The following is a 13,752-nucleotide window of genomic DNA, read 5'->3' as shown; positions in this document are numbered from 1 at the left end:
GAGATTAATAGTTAATCAGGTCCATAAATCACTATTCCAATCAATTGTGTCCAACACAGCGGCGGTAAATAGTTCATAATCTAAACGAAGCCTACTAAAGCCTCAAATTCTTACTTTCTAACTTACAAAACAAAAAAAAACTTGCTGCAAACAACTGCACTGCATTTCTCTCAGATAGTAATAAGTCCTCTCCTACCATATATATTTCTTTTCTTTGATTAGAAGGGAATGCTCTCAGCACATATGTTGCACCTGCTTGGCTTCATTTTCTGATTGGTTCACACCAGCCGTGACAGTTGAAGTTTCGAAATAGGGCACCCCGGAGTTGCTTACATGTGAAACCGCGCACCCTGCTCCTGCTCCTGCTCCAGGCACCATATTCGCTTCTGAAGCCCAGGGCGTCGTATTTCCCAATGGAACTGCTCCAGCATCATGATATGGCAATAGAACTGCTCCAGCATCATGATATGGCAAAAGAACAGCTCCCACATCATGATATGACGGCGGAGCTGCTACCGCATCATGAGTTTGGCTGTCACCTTGCTTGGATTCATCTTCTGATTGTTTCATACCAACCGTGACAGTTGAAGCCTCGAAATAAGGCACCCCGGAGTTGCTTGCATGTGAAACCGCCTGCCCTGCTCCAGACGCCATATTCGCTTCCGTGGCCCAGGGCGTCGTATTTCCATATGACAATGGAACTTCTCCAGAATCATGATGTGGCAAAAGAACTGCTCCCGCATCATGATATGACAGTGGAACTGCTACCAGATCATGAGTTTGACTGTCACCGTGATTGAAATACGAAGCTGGTGACTGCCCATTTGTAGCATTAACATCATTATCGCAGGGAATCAAACCAGGTTCCCATTCATGAGTGTTTGGTGCTGCTTCTGCAGCCATTGGTTGAACATGTGTGTTGGCTCCACATCCTGCTATTTCGCTACCACCAATGTTTACTTCAGAGTTGCCTTCATTTTGTACTTGAGTCTGGCCAGCCTTGTCTCCTGTGGGTTTCTTCTTAAACTTCCTCTTCTGAGGTCGAGGTTTCTTTGGTTTAGGAACATCAGCAGTCTCTTCAGAATTAGTAATTGGTGCTGCCTGCCTTTTTTTACATGGAACCACAGTTAACTGAGTGTTCCCAACTGATTCCTTAGATGACTCAGAATTGCTTGACCGGATAGCTAAAAGAGCAGTTCTAGCTACCTTTATCTCAGCTTCTTTTTTCGTTTTTGCCACAGCTCCAACATAACGAATTCCCCCAATCTCTACAGTACATGAAAATAGCGGTGTTTTATCAGTGGTTTCTTCCTTTTGGCACTCATATAGAGGAATAGCGTAATTCATCTTTTGTGCATACTCTTGAAGCAGATTTTTGCACAAGCCAGTTTCATGCTAGAACAAACAGCAAAATCAAGGTCAGCCGTGATTAAAATGGTATGCATATTTTGCACTGCCAATGCATTTTTCTGAAGATAAAAATAAAACAATTCAAATATTAAAAAGGCATTGGACATTATAAATCAATCAGAGGATTCATACGGATCAAAATAGAAACATACATATGGACGTCTGTAATTACAATTACATGTGTTCAGGGCACAAGAAGTCAGGTTCAGCTGACAAATTGTTGTTTAGGAAGAAAACTTTTGAGCTCATGAGAACAAAAAGAAGGATACTACACACTGCTTTAGGTAGCAAACTGTTATGTCTTATCCCCTATCAATAACTTTAGTGCCCGTTTAGACTTTCATTCTTAATTATTTGTTTTTCTTGCGGTTCCACTTTTGTTTTTCTAAATCAAATTCTTTGTTTAAAAATAAAAAAAATAAAAAAAAGTTAGTCAAGCATAAACCACAACCGCATATCTAATAAGATCAAGAATGGCAAATATTATCTATGCCATTAGTTGAAAGGTAGTTTGACATAAAGCAGAATACAACCAAGGCCCCAAAACGTTCAATTGTAAGCTTCTTTCAAACACAACTACAGGTCAGCAACTAGACCATTAATGCAGTAAAAACACATACAATCCAACTCTTCTAGGTCATATAGCCTCTTTTTGTAAATGGTTGTCTTACACACAAGCAAGGGGAGGGAAACGAAATAACATTTGCCTCACATGAATCTTCAGCCAGGAGCCATTTATTCCTTCCTGTTATATGAACATGCTCAAAGCAGTTTCATATGAAAGTAACCACTCCATGAGGTTTACAATTTTCTCAACTAGATATGTACATACTGACATCTGTGTAACCGTGTGGAGGAGGGGAGAGAGAAAAGAGAACAAAACAGTGGGATTTGAAGGGCAATAAAAAGATCAGACGACTCAGAACTAATAGCATATTTAGCTTGTACCTGTAACTCAGTTAAGGATAAACAACTTACAATAGGTTGAGAGATTGATCGATCAACATCAGCAGATTTAGCTAACTCCACAAGAGCCACTTCAGCAGCTGACTGCTCTGCTATCTTACGATTGGAAAATCCAGGCAAAGAATCGTATCTGACTTCATTTACTATTACTGTAGACTTGAAAGAAGGCGCATGGGAAGGACCCTCTTTTGTAGTTTCATATACTGGTGTAGGCATTCCCACTTTTTGTGCATATTCTTGTAACTGGCTCTTGAATACATAGCAATTTGAAACACCTTGTAGTGGACAGAAAGTATACGAAAGAAGATACAAAAATCAATGCTTATTAAACACAAGAAAACAAAAAGTAATTTATAAACACCGATTATGTCCTTTATCATAAATCCATGTGAACTATACATATATGCAACATGAAACTACATGAGTCTTCTTTCGAGGGGAAAGACACTTAATTTCCTGGCCAGTTGATGTACAATTACTTTTCCGACCAGGCCCCACAAATATAAGTAGAATTTGCTAGGAGAACCTGTTTTGTGGGACATAATTCTGTTTAGAAGAATGATATTTCATCGACTGTTCCTGTATTACTACTTGCAAGGATATGTTTTACCACACAATGTACACTCATTGATTAATTAATCAAGAACTCTCAATGTTCCTTTTGTTAACTAAGTAACCCTGAGTACGCATAAAACTAAAAGGCCAGAACAGAAGACACCTATTACTTCCCTTCGGAGTAACCAATGTTAACCACCGACACATTACAAAACCAGTTTGGCACTCGCAATTAATATGACAAGCACTTCAGAGTTCAGTTCCACCACATTCACCAGTAAAGTCTCAGAAAAAAGATAATAACAGCTTTAAATCAAATAAGATTTAAATTTATGAATTCAGCTACTTATCATAAATATATCAAATTATGATCTTAACCTCTCTCGCACAATTTCCACATGCTGTAGATGCGATAAAACCCGCGAATTTAAGGATGAAATTATCTGGGCACAACCCTTATTAACAGGGTCATCCAATGTTCAAAAGGCATAGAAATAACAAATAAAATAAAAATCAAGTCATTGTATGTAACTACTAAATAGTTTCTTATCAAAGCAAAAAAGAGAAAAGAACAATATAATATTTCCCAAGGAATTATATTAGACTTAACAGTAAAAAATGGGGTAATGTTTTGGATACCTTGAAAGCCTTCGTTTGTGGACATAGCTCTCACAGCGGCTTGTTGACAGCAGAATCAAAACCCAACACTTTGATCCTGACAGAAATTAAAACCCTAAATTCTGAAATTCAACCCCCATTTCGAAATTTAAACCCAAATTCACATTCGCAAATTCTTAAACCCTGAAATTCATCCCAAATTAAAACCCTAAATTCTAAAGTTCTTCCCCAATTCGAAATCAAAATCCTTAAATTCACAATTTCAAATTCGTAGTTAGACTTACTTTGAAGGAGATAAACAAAGACGAAGCGGTGGTAGTGGCTGGGTTCGAGATCGCGAAGAGGAGAGATAGGTCTGGGTTTAACAAAAATTTATAAACTAAAAATGTAGAAGCTAGAAATTATAAATTAAATTAAAAAAAGGTCTTCAATTTTCATCCAAACTCATAAAAAGAGAACATAAACGAAAATTGGGTTCCATAAAGGGAGAGAAGAGCAGCAGCTCATGAGACATTTGTTCTAAAATTTCAAAAAATTAATATATGAAAACGTGATATGAGTCTCGAATTAAACCCTAGCAGTAGCAGAGCAAGAACAGGAAGAGGGAGAAAGAGGAAAGAGAAGAGAGAGAGAGTACCTGAATTTTGTTTTCTTTTTTCCCGGAATAACTTTTGTTTGATGGGCAAAGAGAAAAAGATGAGTTGCAGAATAACTGACCAACTGTGTTTGCAGCTTTTGGGAGTTGTTGGCAGCATTGGCCTTTGGTACTTTACAACATATTTCCACTCGTTGGAATTTTTTACTATGTTACGAAAAGTACCGTTAACTGCAAGCTGTGCGGCAAATAGTTCACGATCAGTATTATTTTTGAGAGAATCTCTTCATCATTTATCTGTTATTTATTTTGAAAAGTAATTCTCTTTTTACAACTTCACCTGTTGACCAAGGACAAGAGCAATTAATATTTAAAAGCCGAGAGGTGTATGCTTTATTATATCCGTGTATAACTCCTTTCCTGTAAATTGATTTCTGCTTATTGTTTTTTGGTTTTTTATGCATAGTTGGTTTTATCATTCATGGGTCATTATTGCTTTAGATTTCTGATGAAATTTTCAACCACTCTCGTCATGCCATGTCATTGTTTATTGGTAATATTCTTTCATATTTTATTTTATTTTGTAAGATTATCGACCATTCACATAATGTCACATATCTTTATCCGTTCCCTTGGTTTCCTATTAGCGGGTCATGAGTAACACGCATCCAGACCTTACATAATGCAACTTCTCTGATTAAACATAAAATAATATATATACGATGCAAACATAAAAAGGAAAATTCGTAATTGAAAAAAATTTAGCATTGGGCAATATTTTACGATGCTGCTTAGTGACACTCCGACCCAGAATATCCATCTAGACTCAGAATCAAGTTATGATGGCTGACACCAGGAGGGTGACGAAACCATAAAGTGTAGTGATGTGGAAAATGTAAATAAATTTAAAACTAAAGTGCCTAAATGCAAGAGTGCGCATGTGAGCGAGCATGAATCCATTTCACACGTGATGTCAGAGCATAAGTAAAGTATAGTAAAGGTAGGATAAGAATTATACCATCTAAGGTAATCACCAATACCAAGATTTGCCAAGAATCCTTGTTGACACAGAAGTTCTGACACTAAAACCTGGAGGGGCAAAAAACAAAGGTGAGTGGGCTAAAAATAAAGCTATGTAAAAAAACCTTTTTTGAAAACATAATAACCCCTCGCCGTAAAACAAGTATAGTTTCCTAAATATACAAACTACGTATAGTATGAAAATACTTAATGTATCCTGCAATATCACAAGAATTCAATACGTCATAATATTTCAGAAATAAACACCTAACGTTTGGTAATCACATAATCCCTCATAAACAAACACATTATATCGAGTGCTCATTGACATATGCTGATACTACAATCATGTATCCTGCAATTTACGCTCTAATACTACAATCACGTGAAGATTAGCGCTATGCACATCACATACGAGTTATAATTGCCTATAGCAATCTAGGATAGGACTGACACTTGCAATAGATCCAAAGTGAGCGTACGATGCGATGTGAACATACATGTGAAGCCTGGCCCTGGCCTGGGCGAATACAAACACCAGTGTAGCACTCGATGAGCAGATAACGTAATTATAATCATGTAACGGTAAATCGATAATTCGATAATTCTAATTAACATAATGATATTCATAGTCGTAAATCTAATTGAGGCATCCCCTTAGTAAGCTTATTTGTGCATCTAGTAGGATTATTTCATAATTTCCCAACAATACAACATTCGTTATAAACGTTAATTTAATTATGGCAATAACGTAGAAAATTTATTATACATATATATATATATATGTGGAAACTAACTTATATATACACTATACTATACAAAAGAAAAGGCTTACTCACAGATACTTACGAGAGCACAACCATTCGAGTTGGGTTGTTGAAGTCTCTGATAGTAATTGCACCTAAGCATAATATTGGGACCCATTAGTAGGACTCAACTAAAATTTGGGAAAACGGAGTGCGGATTTACAATCAGGGCGTCGAAATACGGTAAGAAGGGTCCTGGACAATTTTTGTAAAAAGTCAATGGTCAACCCCAAAAAGTCAACTGAGCCGCCCCGGTGGTCCACTACGTTGAAACTTCAAAATTTCACTAAATAGATGTCAAAAATAGACTTCGGATGTCGAAATTAGCCTAGGAGGGTTTTCAAGAAAATTTGTTAAAGTCAACACAAAGAATATTCTTTTTAGAATATTTCAGAGAATATTCAAAATTCATTTTCAGAAATAGGCTAGATCGGGTCAACGGCCCAAAGGTTTGGGCTTTTTTTTTCATCAGGCCAAGTCATATCCGATTGGGCTCACAGGTCGCACCCGTCGGACCCAAATGAAGAAGAAGGCTAGATTCTGGAAAATATTGGTCGGAAAGTTCAAATCGCCATAACAATTTCAAAACTCAACCAAAATCAAAGATTTAAAAGCCAAATTGAAGCTAGAAATGTAAAGATTTGAAATATACCTAAATGGGACTAAGTTGTGGTTGAAGTTGGCCAGCAAATGGCTCGAAGCTGCCTGATGCTCGCCGAAAAACTAGGAAACTTTCCCCCGCACCGTTTCTATACCAAAACCCCCTCCCCCCACAAAGACCTTAGAAAAGCTAGAAACATAAACCAAAACATGATCCAAGAAGTTTTGGATGGTTTTTGGAGCTTGCCATAGCCAGAAACTCGAGATCTTGTCGTAGAAAAATATATGAACAATGATGGTGTCACTGCCAAGGAAAGAAGGAAAGGGAAAGGCCTCGGCCTGGTCTAAGTTCGTGATGAGGAGGTTCAGTGGGTGGTGTACTCGTCGGGGTAAACTCACCGGTGAAGGTCTCAGTGGTTGCAAAGGAAAGATGGGAGAGATGAAAGAGTGAAAGAAAGACCGAGAGAAGAGGGAAAAGAGAGTGGACCAGGAGAGTGTGGGAAAAGGGGCTACCGGCAAGGAGAAAGTGGAGAGTTTGTGATGTGTGGGCCCCATGGGCCAAAAATAAATTATTGAAATATTTAAAATATCCCCAAATAATATAATAATATAATAATAATGAGAAAAATATAAAATATAAAATAGTAATTTTTACAAAAGTATTTTTCGAATTCGTAGTTCCGTAAAATCTTCGTCGTAACTCCTACTCGATTCCACTTGCACATATGCGTTCGTACTGTTGAATACTTCGAGAAAACAGTAAAATAATAGCTCGTACAATTCATGAAAAGATGGTCAACAAAAGTCAACAATCTTGCCACTAGGGGCATTTTCATCAATTCACTCTTTTAAAATTAATAAATTCGTAAAATTAGGGACAGGTTGTTGCATGTAGTATATACTTAACAAGGATATTGACCGTGAAATCCCATTCCTGGATATCACTATTGCAAACTACGTATTTGTAATAAGGAGATTCTATATTATTTTTGGGAATTTATATTAATTTTAGATTTTAATTACTTAATTACAAAGTTTGAATTTTTGAAAATAAATATTTAAATCTGTAGACTTTCGGGGGTCACTCTTAAAAGGCCATTCGTGAATTGGGACGAGAAAAGAAAAGTTACGGACATTAAAAGTTTCTTAAATAAAATAGGTATTTAATATTTTTAGGGGTTCCTATTAATTTTGGGAAGGGACCAATAAGAGAAGAGAAGAAGGAAAAAAAAAAAACGAAATGAGAAGTTGCCAAATGGCAACAAGAGAGATGGGAAAATGAGAGTTGTGGGAGAGAAAATGAGGGATCCAAGGACCAATTGGGGGGGGGGGGGAGAGAAATGAGGGAATGGGAGAGGAGTGAAAGGTATAGGATTAGGAGCCTGCCCGCTTCTCTTGTGACCCGACCCAACCCAACAACGCCATTGATTCCGATTTTTCGATGGTTCTCTGGCAAATTAAGACCCTTCATCACTTGAAATCTTCCTAGGATCCTTCCCTCTACCTTTCTTATACAAAAATCGAGCCATTTTGGCTCTAAATTGAAAGGAACAAAGTTGTCAACTCCGAGGACACTTCGGCAGTGATCCGCCACTCTAGTAACCTTCACCGTCGATGACCACCACCAAAAGACTTCTTTTGAGTCCAAGAACAAAGACCAAACAAGTTTGGGGGCGATGGAGTTGCAGATTTGACGGATTGAAAAACACCCAATTCTAGGGTTTTCAGTGGATCGAGGGTGATTTCAGAAGCTACTCGCCCAAATTGGACCTCGGCCTAGGTATGAAAATTGCTCTCCTCATTGAGACCTACATGCTTATAAGATTTGGTAATTTTTTTAAAATAATTTAATTTTTCGGCAAGTCAGGATAGCCCGCCGCCCATGCGACGGCGCGTGGGCTGAGACCCCACCTGACCATTTTAGGCTAATTATGAAGCCCCAATTCCATATTTGAATCCATTTACTAAAATTCTGAGGTTTTAATATAGTTTGGTAGTTGATCGCCTATTTGGTTGTCACTTATTTATTATATGAATTGACGATCCAAAATTTGGATCGGCACCAAACTTTAATACATAATAGTATGTAAAACTTGATGACATTAGGAACTAACAGATTAGGAATCTGACGTACGAATCTTCCCAAATTGAATTGCTAAGTTGTAAAATCAAACGTTGACCACCGCTTAAATTTGCAATTGGCGGAGATCCAACCGTTGGATCGTTCCGAAATTTTGGAATATTGTTCTAAAAGATAAATGAGACCTTTGGAAAGTTACAGATTGAAAATCCATGGGCGGATGTTCCAAATTGACTTGTATAGGGTTGTGGACCCTGCTGTTGATAGAGACTCAACTTTTGGTCAATATGCTACGAATTGATCTTAAATATTAAAATTAGTATTACTAGAGACTATGTAGGGCTTAGTGGGCCTATATTGGTTAGTGAGTTATCGCAAATAGTATATACATCGGTTTACGTGTATGGGACGTCATATTGCGTTATATATATGTTTATTTATCTTCTTGATAATATGAATGATATGTATGTTAACTGTTATGATATTGTGAGCCTAAAATCCTATTAGAAGTATTCTGTGGTACTTATATGCTTGTGTGACATATTAGTTGGTGGCTATGAGGAGTTGATAATATAGGTGACTACATTGTAACTTATTAAGGTTGAGGTATGGGTAGGTTATGTGTTGAATTTGCTGCACCATGTGGCAATGGTACATGGATGGTCCTGCTTGGTATATCTGCAATGGGGGACCATATGTATTTCAGGGGTGACAATGCTTGGTATATCCGCAATTGGTGATCACTGCCTGTACGATTAGACTATAAATATGGTTCTGCTTGGTATATCCTCAATGAGGGACCATACACATTCTAGGAGTGACTATGCTTGGTATATCCGCAATGGGTGATCACTACCTAGAGCTATAGGATACAATCTTGCTTGGTATATCCGCAATGAGGGACTATTAAGGGTGATTATGCTTGGTATATCATCGATGGGTGATCACTGCCTAAGTTATTAGACTATGCATATGGTTCGGCTTGGTATATCCGCAATGGGGGACCATATACATTCTAGGAGTGATTATGCTTGGTATATCTGTCATGGGTACCTAGAGTTAGGATGTGGTCTTACTTGGTATATCCGCGATAGGGGACCATACGTATTCAGGGGTGATCATGCTTGGTATATCCGCAATGGGTGATCATTGCCTGTACAATGATATTATGCCTATGGTTATGCTTGGTATGTCCGCGATGGGGGACCATACGCATAGTAAGGGTGATGAGGATTAGTGGTACTTGGAACATTTCGGTAGGTATTATATTTTAGTTGGATTCCATTGAGTAGTCCGGAATCCTTGCTTTTGCTCATTTTCATAAGCTAGTCTGGAACCCTAGATTTAAGTGAATGGGGATTAACCATAGTAGATCTTGTGAATATAAATGAAATTTACCATGTTATTACTTAGAATCCAAGTAGGGATTTATGTAGAGTTCTTTAAGTAAATTCATGAAATGATATGTTATTTCATTGATTGATTAACGTAGTTAGACATTAATATCGTGCATCTTTGATTCATAGAATTGATTAATTGGTGTGATTGTGGTTGTCATTGGATATGATTGATATTATTATGAATAGATTAGTAGATCAATGTGGCTTGAGAATAATATTGTGCTTCTTTAGTTTTCTGATATGTTACACATTGTAGACTGAGGTATCATGTTGAAACATAATGATTTATATGATGGATAGAATGGAAATCTTGAATGTCATGGGGTTTTTTCTGTAGCTCTGGATCTAGTAATTTCATGCTTGTCAAGTTCTAATGAATGATTGAGGAATGCCATGCTTTTCTGCTTGAACGTTCTATGATAAACGTCGGAGTATAGTGAATGGTGAACTACAAATGGCTTGATCCCTTTTTAGGGTACGTAGACAGTAGAAACGAGGAGATTAGATGTAGCCATAGAGTATACAAAAAATTACTATGCGATTCGATTCTTGAATTATGCTTTGCCTTATTCCGGAGGCGGGGTAAGTTAGAGATATAGGTATTTGGTACATCACATGTTGATCCCGGATGAGTGTCGGGATCGGGGCGTGACACTGACAGATTTTTTTACGAAGGAACAAAATTATTTACAATGGACAAACTAGGATCACTTCTATCAATTTTCATTGTGAAGCACCAAAGTCAAAAGTTATGCCAGTTTCATGACCATTTTGGCTAAAAAAGAAGGGTTAGTTTGAACAAAATATCCTTATAACGATGGTCGATTGGTCACTCACATTACAATTTAATGATGATATTGACATATTTTCACGAAAGGACAAAAATGGTTGACATGGACAAATTCAGGGATCACTTTTATCAAATTTCAACCATAGGATCAAAGTGAAAAGTTATGTCAGTCTCATGAACCATTCTACCTAAAAACGAGGGGATAAAAATACTCTTAAACGGTGATCACGATTCACATGGTCACCCATGTGACAATTTAATGATGTTGTTAATAGATTTTTCACAGAATGACCAAAATGATTTCTGATGGACAAACTCAAGAACCAGTATTATTGAATTTTAGTGTTAGGTGCCAAAGTAAAAAGTTATGCCAATCTCAATGACCATTTTGCCAAAAAAAAGGAGGAGTTGGTTGGACAAAATAATCTTAAAAAGTTAATCATGTAGTCGCTCACGTGACAATTTAATGATGTTGTTGACATATTTTTCACGTAATGACTAAATAATTTATGATGGACAAACTCATAGACCACTTTTATCAACTTTCAATCTAAGGGACCAAAATAAAGAATTTTGCCTATCTCTGAAACTATTTCATCTAAAAAACCTATTCTAACATCCTAAAAATGATCAATCTAAAACTTCGACAGTCTTCCAAAACCTTAAACGTTCAAAGTAGGCCTACTAACCTTCTAAAATCCTAAAGTAATAATCGTATTAATAGGTTCACCTTGCAATAAAGTTTCTAATATAGTTGGGTTTTACTTGGGGTGCAAGTTGGAATGGAATTTTAGTTTAAGCATTAAAATTACAAATTTGAACTTGAAAATTTTTGAATTTGAATATTTTTGAAAAAGACGGAATGAAAATTGGAATGCATTTAAGAATTCGCACTTTTCTATCCAAAATTCTCCCAAGCTATCCGAACTTATTTTAATAGAAAAAAATTCTCAAATATTTCGATTCTTATAGTTATTTTGTAGAATTACGTATTTTGTAATCAACTTTTAAATTTTAATATTAGTTTTGTATACATTTTCTTCATTGTGTTTATATTAATCATACTCTTACATACATTTTTTGACAAATTTACATATTAAAAAGATAAACATACTGGTATATATACCATAAAAGTAATTAAAATAATACATAAATATACACCAAATATTAAGAAAAAACAATAAATTACATGCATGAAAAAAATTTGAAAATATCCAAAAAACTTGTGAAATACATGAAGTATGTTGTAAGCCTATTTAACTGAGCTATTTTAGAGGAATAGAGAGGGGGAGGCCGGCGGTAGTGAGAGAGAGAAGAGAGATTTAATTGTGAGGTGTGTGTTGTATCATCCCATTATGCCTTTATCTATAGTAGTAAGATAGGTAAAATCCTTACCCTTTTAGGATTACAACTCTAGTAGGAATTAATTTACTAAAGGGAATATAAAAGATATCCCTAGATACACTAGGATTTACACAATCACATTCCTATTCCAAATATGAATGCAACACTCCCTTTTGAGTGTGTAAATACTTAAACAAACATCGCATCAAATCTTCAGCAGATAAAGTAGAACAGTTAATGAAGTCGGCAGCACAACGGGCAAATGCGAGTCTCAAATTTAAGAAAGTATGCATTGGTAGTAAAACTCACAAGACCTCGCTATGGTAAAACCCAAGGCATGGGGAAAACCCATAGCCTAAGGAGAAAAGTGAGAAGTATGCATAATGTCTAAAACAAACGTAAAACATGACGAAAGTAGTGAACTTAATGAAGTATGATCATCCTAGGATGGGTGCCTCGTTAAAACCTCGTTCAATAGCAAAAACCTAGTGGGAAAAATGCTCTTAATCGTAGGAAAAAGAGTACATTAAGATTAAGTGGGTATGCTTCAGGATACTCTCCTTAAGTTAGACATAACTTCTAAATAAGAGAACTACAAGCAATTCAATTCAGATAATTTATGCATATCGATTCCTTGGTCGAGCTTCTGAAAAGTAGACTTGGGCAATGACTTGGTAAAGAGATCGGCAAGGTTGTCCTGTGAACGAATTTGCTTGACTTCAATATTCTGATGTTGTTATTGCTGGTGAGAATAAAAGAACGTTGGTGCTATGTGCTTGGTGTTGTCTCCCTTGATGTATCCCTTTTTTAACTGCTCTATACATGTTGCATGGTCTTCGAAGATCGTTGTATGAAGGTCAATGATTGAAGTAAGACCACTAGTGCTTCGAATATGTTCCATAACTGCTCTCAACCAAAAGCACTCACGCGATGCTTCATGCAGGGTGAGAATCTCAGGATGGTTCGAAGAAGTTGCAACCAGCATTTGCTTGGTAGACCTCCAAGATATAGCGGTGTCTCTAACGGTAAAAATATAGCCCGTTTGAGAACGTGCCCTATGTGGGTTAGACAAATATCCAGCATCTGCATAACCAACAAGGTAGGAATCAATACGATGACCGAAGGGACGACAACTCTTAAAGATTCGTAAGTCTAGAACAAGCCCAAATCTGTCATACCTTTGAGGTAGTGGAAATTGTCTTCAACACCATTCCAGTGCCTACGTGTGGGCACATTTGTATCTAGCCAAAAGATTAAAAGCGAAGGTGATGTCGGGTATAGTGCATTGAGCCAAGTACAATAAAGCCCCAATTGTACTTAGCTATAGAACTTCGGGTTCCAAAATCTCTTCCTTATCCTCATTTGGATGGAAATGATCTCGTTTAGCATTTAGAGTCCGAATGATCATAGGTGCACTCGAAAGCTTCGCTTTATCTTCATTAAAACGTTAGAAAACCTTTTGGGTGTAGTTCGACTGATGTACTACGATTCCATCCGAATAATACTCGATCTTCAGGCCGAGGCAATATCAAGTTTTCCTAAGCTCTTTTATCTCAAAATTCATTCTA

At 36.8% G+C, this 13,752-nt stretch overlaps 1 protein-coding gene across 2 annotated transcripts; it reads right to left on the bottom strand.

Annotated features, from left to right (window-relative positions):
- Positions 1-4: 4 nt before the first annotated feature.
- On the bottom strand, positions 5-4,370 carry LOC125476725 (double-stranded RNA-binding protein 7-like). Of its 2 annotated transcripts, XM_048583155.1 has the most exons (5): positions 4,187-4,370; positions 3,834-3,904; positions 3,571-3,646; positions 2,389-2,651; positions 5-1,395 (listed from the first exon to the last, which is right to left on the bottom strand). In XM_048583155.1, the coding sequence occupies exons 3-5, from the start codon at positions 3,593-3,595 to the stop codon at positions 235-237; spliced, it is 1,449 nt and encodes a 482-aa protein (XP_048439112.1). In that variant the 5' UTR covers positions 3,596-3,646; positions 3,834-3,904; positions 4,187-4,370; the 3' UTR covers positions 5-234. The 2 variants fall into 2 exon arrangements, with proteins under 2 accessions (XP_048439112.1, XP_048439111.1); XM_048583154.1 differs by lacking the exon at positions 3,834-3,904.
- Between the last annotated feature and the right edge of the window lie 9,382 nt (positions 4,371-13,752).

This window comes from the organism of the source record quoted next, unplaced genomic scaffold, assembly GCF_019419815.1.
Source record: "Pyrus x bretschneideri cultivar Hongxiangsu unplaced genomic scaffold, Pyrus_bretschneideri_v1 Contig2, whole genome shotgun sequence".
Classification (NCBI taxonomy): Eukaryota; Viridiplantae; Streptophyta; class Magnoliopsida; order Rosales; family Rosaceae; genus Pyrus; species Pyrus x bretschneideri.
Note: the sequence above shows the minus strand (reverse complement) of the source record. Positions and strands in the feature narration are given on the sequence as shown.

Excerpts from the sequence above, each read along its gene's own strand:
- LOC125476725 (XM_048583155.1), bottom strand. The coding sequence starts at position 3,595 with ATGTCCACAAACGAAGGCTTTCAAG. Across the intron at positions 2,652-3,570 it reads CACAAACGAAGGCTTTCAAG|GTGTTTCAAATTGCTATGTA; the intron begins GTATCCAAAACA and ends GTCCACTACAAG. Across the intron at positions 1,396-2,388 it reads GATCAATCTCTCAACCTATT|CATGAAACTGGCTTGTGCAA; the intron begins GTAAGTTGTTTA and ends TGTTTGTTCTAG.